Below are 20979 nucleotides of genomic sequence, written 5' to 3'. Positions count from 1 at the left end.
ATACCAAATAGAAGATTTAGGGGTAAGATGCGGGCTACATTTTATATGTTGATGAGCACTCATCCAGGTTTCCTGTACAAAGGTCAAAACTGGGTCCTTAAAGGGTCACACACACCATTATCAAAACTGTTGCGGTTAATTTTCTGCCAGCCGAGTCACTGTTAAATTGACTCCTCACAATCAGAATGTTTGCTGACGTGAAAATGCAATCAAAGTGTTTCACCGACTTGTTGACTGGATGAGAAGCTGTGCAATAAAAGTTCATTGTGGCACTTCTCCCCTGAGCTGATGTATATCTCCAGTGGTGCTCTTGTATACCACTTACAGAGTAACTGTGGTGTTCTACCAAATGTTGACATGGGGGTAAATCAAAGTCAAGAGCTGGTAAACACAGAGGCCCACTTCAGTTTTCATTTCTAGCATATTATTAAGTCTCATGGACAGGAAGGAAAATAGTGTCAGAAAGGTCAAGCTTCAAGTGTTAGACTTGTAAGCTTATGCGGACATCTTATCAAGTGTTCTGAACCCAGTTATTTTTTATTTATTTATTTTATTTTACCTTTATTTAACCAGGAAGAGACTCCTTGATATTAATAATCTCTTTTTCAAGAGTGTCCTGGCAATTTATTATAATCACTGACCCGGTCCTAGTTCCTCAAAACAGGACACATCTGCTGGTACTCACCACAGAAATTCTTTAAAAAAAATGTATTGGCAGAAATCATAAATATTTGTCAGAAATCACTTAAGAATATCAATGACCCCTTTAAGCATCTACAGAAAAGAAAATGTTTGAATTTGAAAAAATTGAATTCTCTGAGGTCAGTGTGGTTTAAGCTCAGAGTTAGAGAGGAATCAGATACTAGATCAGACATGGTTCTTTATACAAAGGCCAATATTAGGCTACACTTTTATTAAAAAAAAAAAATTAATAACAGCCAATTAAAGACTTAATTTATTCATATTTTATTTCAGTGTGGACAAGTTGGATTGCCATCAAGAGATTAAGGTCTGCCAGTTTCAGAGGCCTTTTCACCCTACAAGAAGTCAATTCGGTTGGAAACACAGAATGCTGTGAGATTATTCATATTCAGAGGCATACAAGATAAAAAAAGAAAAGAAAATATTTTTATTTGAATATCCACCCAAAAACATCCTGTATCAATAGATTAAATCCAAAAATATCTGCATCAGTATTGGCTTTTTAAAAAACAATATCAGTCAAACTCTAGAAAAAGAAAATGCACAACAGCAGCTCCAGCAAGGAGCACCAAGTTCTGTCATGAACCCAGTGACACCACAAGCTGCAGTAGCAGTCACGCTCACTAGATGGTGACATCCTACATTAGAACACTCTGAAAAAGTGAGCTGGGCCACTAAGGGTGAGTAGCAAAAAAACTCTCAAATTACATTTGGGAGCGCCAGAGTTTGGCTTTTAAAAACAGCAGAATGGAGGACATACACTTCAAAGTTTCCAGTTGAGAAGGGCATACAAGTGTGACAGTGGTCTCCCTGATGACAGATGGACTCAGAGCAGTGAAGACAAGCAGATGTGATCAGCAGAAGAGACCCAACACCTCCCCACACTCAAAACACAGAGTTACAGAGTGAGGGGAAAACAGGAAGAAAGTGGAAGGGAAAATGAAATGGGGGAGTAAAAGGGGGGACTGTACGCATAGGAGTGACATAAAAAAGAGAGTAAGGGAAGGGAGTGTAAGAGAAAGTGAGAGTGAGCGACACAGTGGGGAGCAAGAGAGCGGGGAGAAAGGAAAGAGAAAGAACTCAGAGAGGGGGAGGGAGAGTGTTTTTATCCCCGTCTGCACTCAGTCAGAGGGGTCAGTGAGTGCGATTGTTCCTAGACTGCCTGTCAAAACAGTGCGGCTACCACAGCGTCTATTCTTCTCCGCCCCACTCTGAAATGCACGCGCTCACAAACCCATACTAACTCACGTATGCATGTGCAAATACATAAGGAGCCTCCGAAAGCTTTTAATAATGCTCTCATTAAAACCTTAGCAACAACCCAACAACAGCATCAACACAGCCTTTTAAGATCTGCGTCACTGCACCTCCATCATCCACTGTGTTCGAGTTTCAGCTCTGACATTAACATGCACTGGCAAGTGAATTACTGCACTGTGAAAGTGCACAACTTGTGGAGTCACAGAAAACACTTTCTTACCAGGTAAAGAAGGAAGGTGTGCAGGCCGGTACCAAGACCCACCGAGGAGAGGATGCCTAGGCCGACCCAGTAGGCACACCACAGCGTCTTCTTCTCCATGTAGCGCACATACTGTAGAGGCCAGAAAGAGGGACGGTCAACCACATGGCAGAGACACATGCAGAGTGTGAGGAAAACAAGTAAGGGGGGGGGGGGAGACAGAGACAGAGAAGGTATGAGAGTGAAAGTGTGCAAATCAGAGGGCACTTAAAGGGTGGGAGAGGGCTAGTGAGTGGTAGAGAAAGTGACGGAGAGGAAGAGAGTGAGAGAGAGACCTTTAGAGACAAAGGTTGTTGTTGAGTTTAGAGGACAGAGCCGTAGGGTAGGAGTGCTCAGCACACTGACAGAAGAACAGCACCATTATTCTTTTTGGTCGCAGCCAGCTCTTACACAACTAGAAAAGTAAGGCAAGCCAAGATCTCTCTCTCTCTCTCTCTCTCTCTCTCTCTCTCTCTCTCTCTCTCTCTCTCTCTCTCTCTCTCTCTCTCTCACACACACACTCTCCCTCTCTCTCTCTCATGTTCCTCTTCCTCCTGTTCATCTGCCACTATCACTCCATCTACCACTCGGTTTTTAGGAGGAAGCATGGAGTGTGTAGATTACGGGAAGAGGGGAGGGGATTGAGGAGTGGGGGAGGCTCTGACCGAAGACTCCACTTCCCAGGAAACACAACAAAACACCACATACTGCCTCTCTCTTTGCTGGGAAGTGCAGTGCCAGCCATGGGCTATTGTTACGTGTGGTTACTGAGAGCTGATTACACAACTTCTGAGTCTCTGTGTATAACATTGGGGGGAAAAAAAGCTTTATGGCAGTGGGTTTCAAAATACTACAGCCCATCTCAGAAAAAACACAAAGGTGGAAGAAAAGAAAAGGGGGAGGGTTCTATTCAGATCTATAGCACAGTCTGCTGTGGTTTACAGCCACAGCTCCAGTAGTTTAACCTGTGGACATAAGAGATTTGCAGGAACAACTGGGCTTTGTGGGAAGTTAATAATTAAATTAATGTGACGTTGGCACACTCACACAAACAAACACTTGTCAGAGATGATGTTAATGCAAATATCCCCTCATAGGCACTCCTGCTGTGAAAATCCGAAGCTCTGTGCTAACTACGTGGGACACTATACTCTATAATCAGATTTAATTACGCATGTCACTATGCGGGGCCTGAATAAATAGTAAAGGGACTGCATTAAATAACACTTTTCAACCTTATTAGGACAAAGTGCTGGTGCTGCTTCAGTGTTTTGGCAAAAGACACTTCAACCTGTGGACAGGAGAAGACAGGGATCAAACCAGCAATCCTTCAATGAATAGACAGACGCTCTACTTCCTTAGCTACAGCAGCCTCAAGTATGTGTATTTCATTTACTGTTATGGTGTTAAAAATGTAGGAAACTGTAACCTGTATTCCATAATTATAAGGCAAGCAACAACCAGAGAAAACCTGATTACATTATACCCTCTCTTAATAGACCATCCCAGACTTTATAAACCATGTCAGCCTAACAAGGTGGGAGAACGGAGTTCAGGTGGAAACACTCCACAGCACCCAAAGTATGAATATAATGTACTATAAAAAAAATAATAAGAGTATTCAGTCACCTTCTGGTGTGTTCCTTCAATACAGTAGGCAATGGAGAGGAGGATAAGCAGGATCAGCAGGCCAAACACAGTCTGTCTTTGCTGCCAGAGCCTGGGTGAAGGAGAAGAGAATGAAGGTGGAAAATGATGGATACAAATCCAAAGGGGCAGGGGTATACAGAAGGGGAGTAGGGAGAATAAAGTGTGAAGGTAGATGAAAAAAGATAAGGAATCATGAGTGAGGCAGTACGAGTAACATGAAAGGAATTATTTGATGGAAAGAGAACGTAATTTTCATTTCAACTTTGTGGAAGAGAGACATCTGCTTGAAACTAAGCAAGCCACTACAATTATAGGCTTCACCAACGGGAGTGGCATGTTCTCAATAGAATAATAGTTGTGTCTGTAATAGACTTAGAAGGGGCAAGTGGGACAAAGCTCCACCTGCTGGCAACAGAAAAACATGTAGTTTTATTGGCACTTAGTAACCTACAGTAATTTAGAAATTAATATAATTCTGGATTAATGCATGACAATAAGAGTGACATTGATGTTCTTTTTGTCAACTACATCCTGAAACATGCTCACATGTATTTTGGTATTGTGAATTTACACACAGTGGAAAGAAATCTATAATTTTATAGTTGCCAAAACTTTTGCAAATTGTACTCTTTATTATAGAAATATTATTTTTGGCTGCTTCGATTACAGTAACAAAGATGAACATGCTTTCTCCTTTATTCATTTACATGTACTCATTGGCAAGTTTAACATCCACAAATGCAAATTCACAAACCAACATTCACTGTATTTGTAAAAGAAATGGAAGTATATATATATATATAAAATTATTGAAAACAATGGTTGTCTGTAACACATTTAATGTTTTTCAATCATGCTAGCTGCTGTGTACTCCATGAATGCATTAGCTAATTTACTTGCGCTTCTTCTTTTTTTCCCCCCTCTCTCTTTACTTATGTTTTTTCTTTTAATCTTACTTTGCTTGTGGCTTTTCTTCCTTCTATACTGTTTATATTTCAATATGTTTGTACTTTTGATATTTTCTTTTGATACTGTATGTCATGCTGACGAGTTGAGATAAAACACATTAAAAAACAAGACAGCATGAAATAAAACCAGGACGGGCACAAGTTTATACGAATTAGTCGAGTACAGTGGGCCTGAAGTGTTACGTTGACTTTAAAACAATTTGATTTAACCTTTATTTAGACAAAATAAATTAACGTTAATCTCATTGAGCCTTGCCATCTCATTTTCAGGAGAGACAAAACTTGGTGGACCCCTACCGTTACAAGGGATATTTGGTGGCCTCAGGCCATAGTAAATGTGGAACCCTGCTTTTGTACATTACTTTCATGCTAACCAGATATTCAGTGTATTGAGAAAGGCACATGTTAGCTTAGCCGTTTAAACACTACGGGGGTAGTGTGTATAAAAAATAAAATAAAAAGCCACTTGACCTCTGTTTGTTGAGAGTGGGTGTCTAATGTGACGTCCATAGCATTAACGTTAGCTACATTGCTTAGCTTCTGTGCCGTTATTTTAAAGTTTACCTAGCACAGCAAACTTTGACTCAGCTAGCTAGCAGCAAAATAGCTAGCTAGCCGTAGAAATGTGAAGACTAGTCTTCACATTTTTCAAACCTTATTGATTAGCTAGCTAGCTAGCTAGCTAGCTAATCAATAAGGTTTGAACTTGGTTCAACTTAGCCGTAAACCGTCACTTTTTTGATAAGGCTGAGTGGGCGTTTCCATTTGAAAACCGGGAAAAGCTAAATAAATATAATATTGATTTCACCAAAAAAATAACAAATAATTAATTCGCCCTTTAAGGAACTTAAAAACTTCTTAATAATGAATAAAGAGTTAGCATTGTGAAACTAATGTTTGCTGCTATGTAGCCTGACTCACCGGAAGAAAAAAAAAAGTCTGACTCACCGAATGTAGACTGTCGTCAAAGGGAAGAAGTTTATTTATTTTTTTATCTGTCTTTTTTTATTTTTTATAATTCAGTTGTTTCTTTGTTATAGTTGGATACCTAGTCTTGGTACTCCATGTATTAATTGTTAAACGAAGATTGTAATGGCCTGAATTTGTTAAATAAAGGTTGGATTAAAAAAAGAAAAAAGTTCCACTCTCTCGATACTTCCGGCTTCTGAACTGGTTGCAGTTCCACTCTGGTTCCATATGAGGGCGCTCACGGGCGAGTGCAGAATGAATGGTGGTCTATGGAGCTATACCCCTTAAAATCCACTTTTCTCAGGATATAATTTTTGTCTAGTAATTTGAATGTTGCGTTCTAAAGGGGAGGCTAAGAAAATACACACTGTTGGGTGTTAGAAGTCTCTTTTTTGTTCTAAAAAGCCTTTTAAAATGTCAATGACTTCATACACATCGTACGGCCAGAGATACTGCTTTACGGCAAGCTCTGAGTCACTTCCTTTTTTCTCTCGAGGCGTCGACAGCACAGCTGACAGGTTAGGCTCTCCCTGTCAATACACGTGCTAGAAAGAGGTTTGCTAAAGTTTTAAAGACCACGCTGAAATATTCACTCTGACATTCTGGCTCCGCTTCAGATGCCATCAAGCGGGAGCTCTGGTCGTAATCAGTCCTTCTCTGACCAATCAGCATTCATTAGCAGAATGCTAGCGTGTTATGGTCAACAACGACTCAACTTGTAAGAAATCGAAAGGACATAAGTACTCGTTCATTCAACTTTCCTATAATCCATGTTGAATTTGCAAAAACTACAATCAAATCTCAGATTTCTCAGCGACAATCAGGCGAAAGAGACACATTTAGCCGTCTAGCTCCATAGAGTCCCATTCATTTTGCACTGGACCGCGATCACCCCCAGTGGCCTTGGGTGGAACTGCAACCAAATTCGGTACAATGGGGCTAAGGCATGGGCTAAGGGTGGCTAAATTGGGAGTGAAAAGGCTTTCCGTAGACGGGCTTTGCTGTCGTATATAAGCCTTCTGTCATTGGCCTGTTATTTTGGCCGGAATTCTCATTCCCTTCTGGTATCTCCGCTATCTATTTATCTTGCAAGATCTGGGGCTTTACGCCTTCCAAGCATGCACCCATGCGCCCAAGACATAAGAAATAGAAAACAAACCTGAGTGTTTTTTTCTTCTACCTCTATAGCAGAATAATAATGGGCACTTCCAGACCTTTCTCTAGAGCTGTGGAGATAGATCTGTCTCTATAATACATCCATGTTCTGGCTATGCGAGACTAGCTGCTATGTCAGTCTTTGGCCAAAAGAATTGTTCTCTGTCATTAATTAACGTAATGGTGTGCTGGGCGTCGGAACTGCGTATGTCAAGTGAGACAGACATGCATTAACGGAGTGGAACCGAGTGAACCGCGAGGCCCCCTGCCCTCGCCCCCTCTCTCATGTTAGAGTTAAGTAAAGTGGGGCATACAATTATGTCTGTGGTGGAAGCAATCAGTTAACCCTACTATATGTGCAGCTGCAGAATGCAGACTAGTTCAGTTACTTTACTCCATATACAGTATTAGGCTAGAAAGCAGTCCTCGTTCCACTTCCTGATGTTGAAATGAGTGACTTCACTGAGAAGTTAGTTCGGTCAAGGCGGAACCTAATACAATGTGTGAAGTAAAAACATAGCATTCAATCTTAAAATATTGAGGTTAACTGGATGAAACAACACCAGCAACATGCATAGTGTCCACACAAAAAACTCTGTTCACTGTTGATAAAGAAATGCTTTCAGCAGGATATATTTACTGTATTATATTGGGATACTGGTCCATTAAATTGGTCTCTAATGGGCAACACCAACTGAATCTGAACATAGGCCTGATTTTTAAATGCAGAATTAGCAGTAATTGTACAAAGTAAGAGTCTCTCACATACCCCTATCCAAATCCTCCCTTTCTTTAACAACCAATTGTCTCCATTTACATCTCAAGCAAAACAAGTGCAGAGCCCTGTGCATATGCTATAAATTACAAACCACTTCTATCAACATTCAGGATAAACTCTGTGCGCTCGTAATGTGTTTGCATGTACCCCCCTGCAGCAGTTAGAACACCATGTGTTTTGAGTGTTGGTGAACAGCAGCTTCCCTTAGTCAGAACATTGCTCGTGGTGCTTGCGGCTCACCACATCCTCTTGTAGTTTAGAAAATAAACACATTGTCCTCACACTCTTAACCACAAAGGCCTCCTTGAGAGTACACTCTGACCTCCTTCTAGGCGCTCTGTGTCAACAAAGATTATTAGGTGTGTTAAAAGAGACATGTTGTGCAGCACAGGAAATTCGTCATCAAAGCAAACTCTGATGTAGTCTGGTCTGAACGTCTGATGCTGTTGCTCTTTAGTGGGTAAGGTGACATCAGTTAGTGAGGTGAAAAGACCTTGTCAGCTCTATTAGCAGTTAGGATGAGACATTATGAGGGGGGGGGGGGAGATAGGCAATCCTTTGTGCTGCATAATAGGCTCTATTATGCATCTGACTGAAGACTAAACTATGAAGGAGAAGGCCTTCTGGGTTGATAGCACTGAGACAATCAAGGTCACCTCCTATCTAATTATACATGGCTGTGTGTGTGTGTGTGTGTGTGTGTGTGTGTGTGTGTGTGTGTGTGTGTGTGTGTGTGTAAAAAAGAGAGAGAGAGAGAGAGAGAGAGAGAGAGAGAGAGAGAGAGAGAGAGAGAGAGAGAGAGAGAGAGAGAGAGAGAGAGAGAGAGAGAGAGAGAGAGAGAGAGAGTGTGAAGAATGTATGATTTTGTTCACAACCATCTTCTTTTTGCCTGAGATTGACAAGCAAAACTGACATCACAAAACACTGCTTAGCTTCTGTCAGCACTATAGTGGCATCAACATGAATAATACATACTAAAATCATTGTTTTTATGTTGTTTTGTGAGTCAAAGGATCATTTAGGTTTGTAGGGCAGCATATCCAAAAACACAGCACATTAAGGCTTAATATTAAAACTCATCTTCGCCTTTAATCAGCTTCTTTTGTCACATGCACAGCTTGTACTTCATATCTTGTTGTGGATGTGTTTTAGTCAAACTTGCACTGTTGCACTAAAAAGTCCAATAATTACCTCATTATCTTTTTTAAGTTTCTCACTACATTGTTTTTTTGTACAAACATCAAAATAGTTTCGACCCTATACATTTTTGGTGTAAGCTTTTATTGACCAAAGGCATTCGTTCATGATATGGAAAATACTGTATATGAAACACCTCAGGTGCAATTCTGCAGAGAAAGGGCAGTGTTTTTGGGGGGAAGTTGCATCCCACTCTTGGTCTCACCTCCATAGCCACTCTTTAAGGGTGATGAGCAGTTCCAGAGTGAAGTAGTGGAGTGTGAGCTGAGGTTTCTTCCATATTACCAGAGTCTCACGCTCCTCACTGTCCCTCTGTTTCCTCTCATCCACGGACAGCTCTGAGTCTAGCCGCAGAGTGCGGGCGTTGCAAGTACACACACAAATAAACGTGAGAAATTAACATTTTTATGAGGAATTAACATTTTTAAATAAAAATCATGCAAATAGAACAAAAAAACATTCACATCTTTTCAAAGGCATTTGGTACTGATCTAATTTACACAGTCTATGCTGCTGATGCACTCATAATACAGTATAGGTAAGTATCTTATTTTGGGTTTGCTCTATTAATCAGCTGTGTATTAGATGTCTGTTGTTTTTACCAGTCAGCTCTCCGTTTTGCTGTTCCTTGACACCAAGTCGCCTCTGAGGTAGTTCACCTTCAGCCCCACACTCTGCCATCTCATTCACCAGGAAGGAGTCTGAGAGAAAAGACGGGCCTTCAGCGCAGCATTACACACTCCATACCGTACACTGCTCGGCAAGTCTGAAACTGACGCGAGCCCAGAACAAATACAGACTCACGCACAACAACGCACAACACCCCCAAACACTTTCCACACTAAAACATTTTCTGTATGCTGTACACACTCCTACACGCCATCTGACCAGCAAGTGTTTTCCTACTCCTGCGTCCTGCAGGTTACAGTACTTAAACCCACTAAAGCCTGTACACGTCCTAACGAGTACTTTAATTAGCATCAATGTTGACACTGGGAATACATTAAAGTCTTGTTCATTTTTTTGTGTGTACACTCAACCATAAGTCCACCTCCCCTGACGATCAAATGGCAGTTATACTGTATGTATAAATAAAATGTAAAAGAGCATATGACAACATATTCCTTTTTGTTTCTTCCTAACATTTACTCAAAGGAGATCGCATTTATACACATGGATAAAAGCACGTGCACAGAGTGTCTCACTACAGAGCCTCAAGTCTCTCAGGAATCTGTCACTGAGCAGTAAGATGGGGACTCTGGCACAGAGGTATTCAGTTTACCATCTGGTGGAATTGTCAGTGTTGCACACACACCAAACACGCACACAGATGCACACTTTTTTTTTTTTTTTTTTTTTTTTTTTTTTTTTTTTTTTTTTCTCTCTCTCTCTCTAAGTTTTTTTTTTTTTTTTTTTTTTTTTTTCTCTTTTCCCAGCTTAATCCCTCTATCCTGTACCCTAGGTCTGGACCTCTGGCTCCTGTGTCCATGCATTCACACTCTCTGAGCTGCCAGGCAACATGACACTGTACAGCACTGATATTACTGCAGACCAAGATGCCTCTTGCAGTGGCAGTGACATTACCAATCATTGTGAACTTGTAGAAGCGCCAAGGACCTGAAAAGGTTCAATATGACTAGGTAGGTCCAGCATGTTCAGGAGTGTGTTATCTTGGAGGACATTCGTGCACGCACCCGCACACACACACACGCACACGACCACTGAACAAAGAGGCTGAGGGTACTTTACATTCTAATTTGTGCAACTCTCAGACGATTAGACTGCAAGGCATTTTGGAAAGGTACTCTTGGCCTACTCAGGGAACCACAAACAGAATCTTTTCATCACAGACCAATGGGCCAATGAGATCTCGGCCTTGCTGCTAAATATTACACCTATCCCTTCTCCTCTTGCACTGAGGTGAACAATGCACTGTCCAAACAAAGGGGCTTAACACATAGTGTGTAATATCCTGTAAGCAACACTAATTATAGAAATTGGTGCAAAACTAGTCACTTTGTGGGAAACATGCACCTCAGCTGCCGTTGTACAAGTATGTGCTTTATTCTGTACTTACTATATTTTTAATTAACAATCAAGGCATTTTCACGATCAATATCTAGTAAGCAGTTCCATAACAACAATACTGCTTATGGGAAACACAGTAGCACAGCACTGCTCCCTACAGCACTTGATTGCGCAATCGCTTCTGCCAAAACAACCCAGACCTGTTGAGTAACTCTTGTGCGAGGGACAATAAGAAACTCAACACAGAGCACGTACACTTCAGGGTCAGACACCTAATAAGCTGCAATCAATTTTCACATTTCAAACAGAGACAACAACTCAACAGTGCACTGGAGAGAGATTACACATTCACAAAGTTTAAAACAAATCAGGGCTGTAATGTAACAGGATTTTAGCAATGCATTATGCAGAGAGGGTAAACTCACCGTTCACAGCTGTTTAATTCCCAATAATCTCTGGGCTCAAATAAAACCTGTGGTGGAGCCCCAGTGGCAATGTAGGGCAAATGTACGCTACCCATGAACTGCATCATAACTTGAGTGCAGGGTGTGGTGATGGAGGGGGCCAGTCAGGGATCGAGTACTGATACAGCGTTGCCGGGGGAGGGGAGAGCAGGCTGACAGAAGAGAGACACAGAAAGAGGGGGAGATTTCATCATTTGCTTGGTAGAACCTCCAGAGAGCCAGTCTAATTAAAGGCCTATAAATAAAGTGGAACACTTTCCTGGAGCGCACTTCTAACACTTCTCAGTCCTCAGTAGGTTTCACACAGGGAGTGAATGAATGGCATTTGGGCAAAGAGAACTCTGCTAATTCCCAAATTGAAAGAAAAAAAAAACCCTCAGGACATCACATCACATTTTTCAGGTCATAACTAGAGACAGAAAACCTCAACTGTATATATGTGGCCATGTTTTAGTGTCAGCGTCATCTTGTTTATCAAAGTGAGGAAAGTGTTTGGGAACTTTTTCTGGTGATTGTTCTCCAGAAGGTCGCTCTGTCTCCACCGGTGGAAGTGGTGTCTCACTGGGTATGAAAACAATTTGAGTGACTTTATTAGGAAGATGAAGTAGGAGTAAGTTTAAAGGGGACAAGGCCTTAAGACTGATTTATACACACGCGGCCTCGACGCACACACCAGCGCACAAGTATAAACATCAGGCCACTTACGTATGCTACGGCGACAGCTCTGCGTGGAGCCTCCGCAGAACCATAAAAAGGCCTTTAAGTTTCATGTACAACAATGACTATAAACTCTACATTAAAGGGCAAAACATGGATGACATTACTGTCAAGCACAGCCATTGTAGGCTACCCAAAAGTCTTAGCAGTTAATGGTCCCATATCTTAAAAAAGTGAGATTTCCATGTCTTTTTTTATTATTGAGGTAGGTAGGTATTGAGGCAGGTTGAGGTGCTGTGAAAGTACCAAAACGCTCAATCCCCAGAGAAATGCACCCAGAAACTCAGTAACGGTGTCTTTAAATGAGCCACCAGGACGTCTGTACGGTTGTGATGTCACAGCTATACTATAGTAAAGATTTCCGCTACAGTGTTACAGTCATTCCTCAGCTGCAATGGCGGTAGAGATGGGAATCTGTAGGCACCTCATGATTCAATTCCAAGGGCTATGATGCAACGATAAAGTGATTATCGATGCAACTTAATGCATCAAAATGTTGGATTTCTACAAAAAAAAATAAAAAATCTCATTGTGTGACTACTTGCTACTTTTAAAGCATGGTGTGTTTGTAATGATCCATAATTGGAATAACCAGATGGATTTACTTCTTTTATCTTTTCATTTAGATAGACTCAACTTGCATTAGGGGTGTAAATGCAGAATATATCTATGCATTTCTTTTCATTTATTTAGAAAAATGTAACCGTGGTGGCTCCTTGGCCATAATTCTTACTGGTGGAAACATTTAGGATAATGTAAGTACACAATCCAAAGAAATATAAAACATAGGTATAGTCGTTGTAAGACATATCAATGCTGAAATGCTACATATAGCTTTAAAGGCAGGAACTACAGCGAAGCAGTGACGCGTCACACTACTTACAAATTAAAGTAAAGCAATTTTATCATTGTCATACGTGAGGTTTTTCAAAAATAAATAAATAAACTACCTGGTGAAAACATCTAGTACACTCAGAAAAATGATAGTGCTATATCTTTTGTCATCAGAACAATAGCATCATGGTTCTGGCCCAATAACATTACAGTATATCATTATAACCTACTTTGCTGAAAGAAAAGAGGTCAAAGACTACTATCCTGAAACTAATACACCCCCACTTATGATATTATGGTTTTGTACAAAAAATGTGGACCACTTATCCATGTTTTTTTGATATTATAATCATGGCTCATGATACCTTTAAAGCAATATATTCTGAAGAAATAACTACATGATTTTGTTTTTGAAAATATAGGCAAACATTCACACATCCATCTATTCAGTCTCTATTCCAATTTACTCCAGGGTCATCCACAACACTTTACATTCATGCAAACAACAAAAAGGTCTTTACTCTGGACTAGCCAGACCCTCCTCCGCAGCGTGTGGAGGAGGGTCTGGCAAAGTGAGACTACTTCTCAGCCAACTGACATTACGCAGTTGTCCCAGATTCCAGCAGCATGTCAGCCCACATGCAGCACGTTATCTATAGACTAGGTTTCGTCAGTCAATGTTCGTTCTGTGTCATGTGATGTTTAACAATGTATACTGCACTAATGACGTGGAGCCTACCTGCCTGACTCGTGTCTGTAGAGAAGTCTATAACTCTACTCCTGTTTGCATACAGGGGATGACTGAAACTACTCATGCCTAATGAAGAAACGTACTGTAGATTTGTCTGTAGGTCACACCGAAGTGCTATGAACAGCAATCTAAAACTTTGTTGTGGCTCCAAAAAATATTACAGCATCTTATAATTTTATTTTCTTTTAGATTATTTTTTTTGGGGGGGCATTTTAGGCCTTTAATATATAGGACAGCTGAAGATGTGAAAGGGGAGAGAGAGGGGGAATAACATGCAGCAAAGGGCCACAGGTTGGAGTTGAACCTGCGGCCGCTGCAACAAGGACTGAGCCTTTGTACATGGGGCGCACACTCTACCAGGTGAGCTATGCAGGCGCCCCAGCATCTTCTAATTTTTGACACAAACTTAACTCCAAACAACTCAAACTGAATTTTTACGAAGCAGATGAGCGTGATGACATAATGTTGGGGCAGAATAACCTACATTCCTCGTCTGCAGCACAGTATCGCAAATGTGTGGATAGACATTTTATTTTATTCTTAGTTTTGGCCATTGGTGTTTATATATATATTATTTTTTTACAATATTTATATATATTTTTACACATAATATACTGGCCTATTCTTACCTATATTTGTTCAGCTTTGTTGTCCTTGTTCTTATCTGCATGTCTGTTTCTGTTTAAGTTTATTGAGAGCAATGCAAGAGTTGAATGCCTTGTATGTCTACACGTACTTGGCCAATAGAGGTGATTCTGAAAGAACGTACAGCTTTTTTGCTTTGTACATCTATACAATATATGAAATAAAATACTTGTTTCTGACACCATGGCTTTATGACTTGGATTTATAGGTGATGTTGCTAAATGCTACACAAGCAAACATTCTTCTTTGAAATTATAAGAAGCATTTTTTTTCCAGGTGCCTGTAGTTCCATGCTTTCCTCAATAGATGGCAGTGTTGGCCTAAAGGTTAGTGTTGAACTGGCAAGATAAGTCTGGGTGGCGAGTGTGTCAGGTGGGGCCTTGAACAGTTAGTAGTATGCCTGCTTCTGATGAACTATTTTTGTTCTATTCATATTAGAATAAAAATATTAACACACTATATAGCATTTACAATATTACAAGTATAAAATATATATACTAAACAGGACATAATGGTTTCTTCATTCTAAAGAAACCGTTACGTCCTGATTCACATTTTTGATGGTCTCCTCTGACCAAGGGCTGAGTGACCTTGTTAGCAAGCACTCCCAGCACATTCCAAATAGGAGTAGATTAAAAAATGAATTACGTTAGATGGTATTAAGTAGTTTGATATCTGTTAGGAGCTGGTATAAAGTAATTTGTCTAACTGTCAGTCATTTTAAAATAAACCAATGACATGATGTGTTTTGAAGCACAGGTTGGTGGCTTTAAGAGGGGACTACTTTCTCCAGGCACCAATAGAAAAACACCAGCTGTGTGGTTTATAAATGCTCTCTGAAAAAAAAGTATATATCATAATAATATACATATTCTGTATTTTACCAAATAGCTGCATGTTTTCACAGATTTTTTATATTTTCAATGTGTTGACAATGTCACACAACATATAATTTAACATAGAGCAGCTTGGGTTAAACCATAGACAGTATATAAGAGGAAAGGTTAAACCATAGACAGTATATAAGAGGAAAGGTTAAACCCATAACCTAAACCAATTGTATTTCTTTTTAAGTCGAGGTGCTATGGCGTCATCACCAAGAGACCCATAAAGATGAGGAAGCTTCAGTTATACTGCTAGCACGTTGAACAAACCAGCAGGTATGAAATGCACCCTCCGGGTATCACTTTGGCTGCACCGTGTCAATGTGAATTGTACGAACCTGTGTGTATTTGTTCGCAAAGTAATATGTAATGTTATTGTACTGAAGCCGTGTTTTTGGAGTAAGCTATCTAGGTTCTAGCCAAGAAGCTAACGTTAGCAAGGCTAGCCTCACATTAGTTACCTAGCTAGTGTGAGATTGTTAGCTCACAAAGTTGTCGTTAACGTCAGTTTTATAGAAAGCATAACGTCACAGTTTGGTCAAATCTTAAATAATATATGTAACTCTATTTGCAAAACCGACCTAAATCTCGAGCAATATGTTATTACAGGCATATAGTTGCTCAACACTGTTAAAAATAACTAAAAGAATCGTATTAAGTTACTAGCTATACGAACGTAACGTTTGATGCGTAGCTAGCTAGCTAGCTAAATAACTTGTCCGTCTAACGGCTGTTAAACAGAAAAGGTGAAGTCAGATCTGCAAACACTGCAAGTAAAAATAAGTTAGTTTGAAAAGCTTAAAGAATTATTTTCATTTTGAAGTCAACTTGGAGGAAAAGTCTTTTAAGTGCACAGAGTAAAGGAAATCTGAACATCAACATTTCCATGACAACTGGGAAAGAAAGTGTAATCTGATCAGAAGCTCCGGAACAGTTAGCTAGTGAATGGATCTTGTGGTGCGATTGCTCTGTCAACTGCTGTTTCCAATGTCAAGGATAAACTGTTGCTGTATTTCTTTGTAAGTTTGTACATAGGTGTACACTGTAGGATGTGACATAGACTTACCTTAATCTGTTCTTTTCATTTTTGCAGGTTAACAATATGGACTTGCTATACGGTCCATTGAGCCTGGGTGTAGTAGCAGGACTGGGCTGTGGGCTCTTGCTCGGTTGGCACCTTCGGGCTCGCTTGGGCCCGACCTCCAAAAGCCTGATGGCAGCGATGGGGAACGGCACTGGTGAAGCAAGTGTGATGGGCGAAGGGGGCGAGTTCAAGATGATACTAGTGGTCCGAAATGACCTGAAGATGGGTAAAGGGAAGGTGGCTGCCCAGTGCTCCCATGCTGCTGTAGCAGCTTACAAACAGGTTCAACGCAGGAACCCCGAGCTTCTCAAACAGTGGGAGTACTGCGGCCAGCCCAAGGTGGTGGTGAAGGCCCCTGATGAGGACACCCTGATTGATCTGCTGGGCCATGCCAAAGAAGTGGGGCTTCCCGTCAGCCTGATTCAGGATGCAGGAAGGACACAAATTGCGCCCGGATCCCGCACTGTGCTGGGTATCGGTCCAGGCCCAGCTGATCTGATCGATAAAGTCACTGGAGACTTGAAGCTCTATTAGAGTCCCAGCTTGCATCTGTCTGACTTGCATACAATGTCTTTGTTGTTAGAACTATTTGCCATATAAACTAAGTTGGGCTACCATGAGTTTATATTTTTTATAAAACAATTGACTTAATTACATAAGTTAACTACTTTTTTGGGGGCAGTTTTGGACATGTATGCCTATCACATTTGTTGACTCTTGAAAAGCAGTAAAAACCGCTTCTGTGACCGAGGCAGAAACACCACAAACACTGTTCATATTCCGTGTTCTGTTCAGTCCGGCTCAGGCCTGTCTGAAGACCTAATGCTCAGAGGACACCTATACATTATTATTGTTAATCTCATTAGAAACCCAGGACAATAAAAATGACTTTTTCAATAAGACTTTTTCTTTCCTTGTTACAGCAGGATTAGCTTATTATGTTAACTGAAAACATTAAAGGGAAACTTTCCTGATTCTAAACCTTTGTGTCATTGCAGTGTGTGCTGTTTATGCAGATTAACAGTTACTACCTTCCCTCCACGTTGCCAGCACCCAGAGCTCTCCACTCAATTTGCTGGCAAAAGTCTGCTGGATGATGTGAAACGCGTTGCCTAGGACAGGCAGTTCGAGCCGCAAGTGCAGATCAGATTTTACTGTGCATGTGTGGTGCCCCACCAATGACTGATTTCTCCTGTTTTAGCCTCCTTTTATATTGACATAGGGAGAGGTCTCTTCCACAGAGCCAGCCATGTTTCTACAGTAGGCCACTGTAGGTTCTCTACACACATGGAAAGGGAAGGGTATTCAGTTTGTTGCAATCTGCACCCTCACCACTAGATGCCACTAAATCCTACACGCTGCTCCTTGAGTATCCTAGTAAGCCATTACAGTGAGCTAGTGCCTTAGAATTAGATATTAATATTGATTACACCTGTATTTTTCCTGCTGTGAATGAGTATGGTCCCAAAATGTTCTTCATACAAATCAAGACGGATCCTGATCTTACAAAATTACATCTGAAATCAGATCAGTCATTTTCATTGTAAATTGTATTTATTACTTTAGAATACCATAGACGTCACTGCCATGAACAATATGATCAAGAACAGCGGGATGCTATTGATTTAATGTCACAGTAGAGCTGGTTACATCGTTGTCATATAAATATTTTTAATTTGACTGGGGGGGCTTTTGTATTTTGTAATAAAATTAAGTATTTTAAAGGGTCTGTACTCAAAGCAAAAAAAGTGGTCTTGGATTGCCTCCACACGGCTCTTAGTTTCCTAACTTTTCCACTGTGACACACACACACACACACACACACACACACACACACACACACACACACACACACACACACACACACACACACACACACACACACACACACACACACACAGGTGTGACTTCATTCTCTGCTCAGGACCCCATTACTCCACTATATCTTTAGATAGCAAATATTTGTTTACTGCTATATTAATGTTGTGAATATCAAGTACAGCTTTAAATATTTTTCCTGGTCTTAAATACATGACAGTTCCAGAATAATGAAGGCCTTCATAAAATATGTAATCATATCCAAGTTGGCTTATTGTGTGCATCTACTTTCATCTAAAAATAATTATATAATCACAATCTTCCAGCTGTTTTAATGTAATATGACTGTCATTAACTCCCTTCAGATCTGCTTTACTTCTAACACCCTCTATTGTACCACTAGAGGGTGCTAGTGATACAGCCTTGTGCTTTAAGTGAGGAACAGTGAACAATCCAACACCAGAATATGGCATTACAAACACCGGCCCACAGCTGAATCAAGAGCTCTCTGAAATCCACTAATGAGAGCTAAGCTTCAGTGCAGAAAGTACACTACTGAATTGTTAACAAGGCAGTTTTAAGGTCCTGTTACATTAGCTCCAATCTCTGAGATTTCTGTCTGACATTGACATCAACTACAGCCTGAACAAATTCAGAAACAAGTTTCCTGTTGCTGTGACATCCCCCGGCCGGCAGACTCCCAGGTCAGAGTTCACCTTCACCCGGCAAATACGCAGAGTCAGCCAATGTAAACGCTGATACACAGAATTTTGAAATGGAGAAGTCATTATTCTAGGAACGTGTGTAACCACATTGTTTTGTGCAATATTCATTACTATTTCATGCACTTCATAGCCTATGGTTGCTCTTCCCAGTACTTGATTGACCATTTCTATCAGAACCCTGTTATCACTTCCTTTTTGGGAATGTGCAGCAGTGTGTTCTCCTACACATGACAGTACATGTAAGACACAATCAGACCGTTCTTGACAAACAAGAAGCCTTTATTTTTAAGTGGAAAACAAAACCGCTGTTTCATTCATTATGATCATGATAATGCACAATCAAGTATCTTAAGTGCACAATTTAAATCTAAAGGTAATTTAGATAAGAATATAAGTTCAAACGAGTTAATGATTGGTTTCCTGTATACACGCAAGCCTTTGATAAAAACTTCAAATACCACAAGTCCTGTGATATTGTCTCTGAACTGGAAGAGCGGGGTCAACTGAAAAGTTAAAAGGCAACCCTCAACAGGACACGAGGAGGATTAAGTTTGAAAAAACCTCTCTCCTGCACACTCAATACCAGGTGACCTAAAATGATATCCAGCACAAACAAACCGCAGCATAAAGAGGGGGCATGGGGCTTGTTAGTCAAACATAAACAGGTCTGCAGTCCCTCCTGAGGTGGAATGGTCCCACATTAGAGCAGTATTTAAAGCACATGGAAATGTCGTCTGAATGACAATTTGTTTAGAGAGTCCTGCATAGGCTTTGCTGGAAAGAATCTAACCTTCCTGTAAATCAGATGTGAAATACTCTCCTGGCTTTTCTTCAAGAAACAGCCCTGAAGTGTGTGTGTGTGTGTGTGTGTGTGTGTGTGTGTGTGTGTGTGTGTGTGTGTGTGTGTGTGTGTGTGTGTGTGTGTGGGGGGGACATGACTGGTACAACGTAGTGTTTCAGGATTGTGGTCATGGAAGCGGCAGTCTCATGTTCAAATATAGAAGAACAGGGTAGCGTTTAGTTTTTGTGTCTGAATATACAATAATTAAATGCATTTTACAGTCGGACAGAAGCAGCTGCTCACACACATCAAAATGAAGACGTTCTACATTAATTTCTTCTCACTACAGAGTGCAAATCAGATGCTTCACAACAGACTTTTTTTTTTTCTCAAACTGAGAAGAGGACTAGCTCTTCCCACAAGCCCCCTCCCCCCATTGTACATAAACTATTTCCCATTCAAATAAAATAGACAAAAGAAAAATTAAATCTAGTCAATACGGAATGTGAGAAAATTAATCTTTGTGATTCAATCTTTTTCTTTGACAACAGAAATAAAACTGAGTCCTTCATGACAGTTTAAAAAGGGGGGGAGGGCGGGGGGGACGTAAAACAAAGAAAAGAAAAATGGGTGATCTGTATTATCCCCCCGCTCCCTGTAGAGGGCAGAGAGAGAGAGACACTAATGGTCTGGTGAAGGACTGTGGGAGATGGATGGATGGTTGCTCCAGCCTTGCATGTGGAGAGAAGGGGGTGGGGGTCTTTACATGCCGTAGCCAAAGCCTGGCTGAACCGCTGGCTGACTGTATCCTGCAGGCGCCTGGTAGCCGTAGCCGTAAGCTTGCTGAGGGGCCACAGGTACGCTGGGGCCCGCTGTCAGCATCAGCTGAGGTGTGCCTGCAAGATACACACACAGGAAAGGTTTCAAAACATGTAACGGGTCCGATTCATTTCAACCAGAGCCATAAAAACTTGAATGATTTGGTCACAGCGCGTCCTCATTGGTAGGGTAGGGCATCGTTTGGATTTTAACGATTCTGATTCCAATTCTTCCTTTCGATTCTTATTGATTCTGATTCTTTGAGAGGTGGAGTTGAAACGGGTCACATGCTTATTTCACAAATAAGAGGAAAGTTTTATTTTGATTTCAAAAGGTGGGTTGCAGTTTGACGGGGCTTTTCAATGTAAAATAAAGCCACGCTAGAGCACCGCTTACTGTCCTCCATGGCTGCAACACAACAAGCGCCTGGCCGCTAAATTTGGAACCCATGATCACATTTGAAACCAAATCCTCCAAACGATTCCAATAAAGAAATGATTCCGATGGAATCG

General features: G+C 40.8%; 3 protein-coding genes across 10 annotated transcripts in view; 1 reads left to right on the top strand and 2 right to left on the bottom strand.

Moving 5' to 3' along the window:
- LOC120544198 (vacuole membrane protein 1-like) overlaps positions 1-11561 on the bottom strand; it is a 60599-nt gene extending 49038 nt beyond the window's left edge. The window contains exons 1-5 of the mRNA XM_039777811.1: positions 11371-11561; positions 9520-9618; positions 9123-9261; positions 3830-3920; positions 2183-2293 (exon numbers count right to left, since the gene is read on the bottom strand). Coding sequence (XP_039633745.1) covers positions 2183-2293; positions 3830-3920; positions 9123-9261; positions 9520-9598 — 420 coding nt within the window. The 5' untranslated portion in view covers positions 9599-9618; positions 11371-11561. The remainder of the gene's footprint in view (positions 1-2182; positions 2294-3829; positions 3921-9122; positions 9262-9519; positions 9619-11370) is intronic.
- Positions 11562-15409: 3848 nt separating this feature from the next.
- Positions 15410-17305, top strand: ptrh2 (peptidyl-tRNA hydrolase 2). 2 transcript variants are annotated; one of them, XM_039777812.1, is made up of 2 exons: positions 15410-15516; positions 16334-17305. In XM_039777812.1, the coding sequence occupies exon 2, from the start codon at positions 16343-16345 to the stop codon at positions 16856-16858; it is 516 nt and encodes a 171-aa protein (XP_039633746.1). In that variant the 5' UTR covers positions 15410-15516; positions 16334-16342; the 3' UTR covers positions 16859-17305. The 2 variants fall into 2 exon arrangements, with proteins under 2 accessions (XP_039633746.1, XP_039633747.1); XM_039777813.1 differs by lacking the exon at positions 15410-15516 and adding an exon at positions 15548-15570.
- A 1820-nt stretch (positions 17306-19125) lies between these two features.
- Positions 19126-20979, bottom strand: part of cltca (clathrin, heavy chain a (Hc)) — a 43219-nt gene continuing 41365 nt past the window's right edge. For all 7 annotated transcript variants that reach the window (XM_039777804.1, XM_039777808.1, XM_039777805.1 and 4 more), the window contains one exon: positions 19126-20544. In XM_039777804.1, the coding sequence (XP_039633738.1) occupies positions 20411-20544 (134 nt within the window). In that variant the 3' untranslated portion in view covers positions 19126-20410. The remainder of the gene's footprint in view (positions 20545-20979) is intronic.

This window comes from Perca fluviatilis, chromosome 16, assembly GCF_010015445.1.
Source record: "Perca fluviatilis chromosome 16, GENO_Pfluv_1.0, whole genome shotgun sequence".
NCBI classification, from domain to species: domain Eukaryota; kingdom Metazoa; phylum Chordata; class Actinopteri; order Perciformes; family Percidae; genus Perca; species Perca fluviatilis.
Note: the sequence above shows the minus strand (reverse complement) of the source record. Positions and strands in the feature narration are given on the sequence as shown.

What these genes read in the sequence shown, in the direction of transcription:
- ptrh2 (XM_039777812.1), top strand. Translation starts at nt 16,343, where the DNA reads ATGGACTTGCTATACGGTCCATTGAGCCTGGGTGTAGTAGCAGGACTG.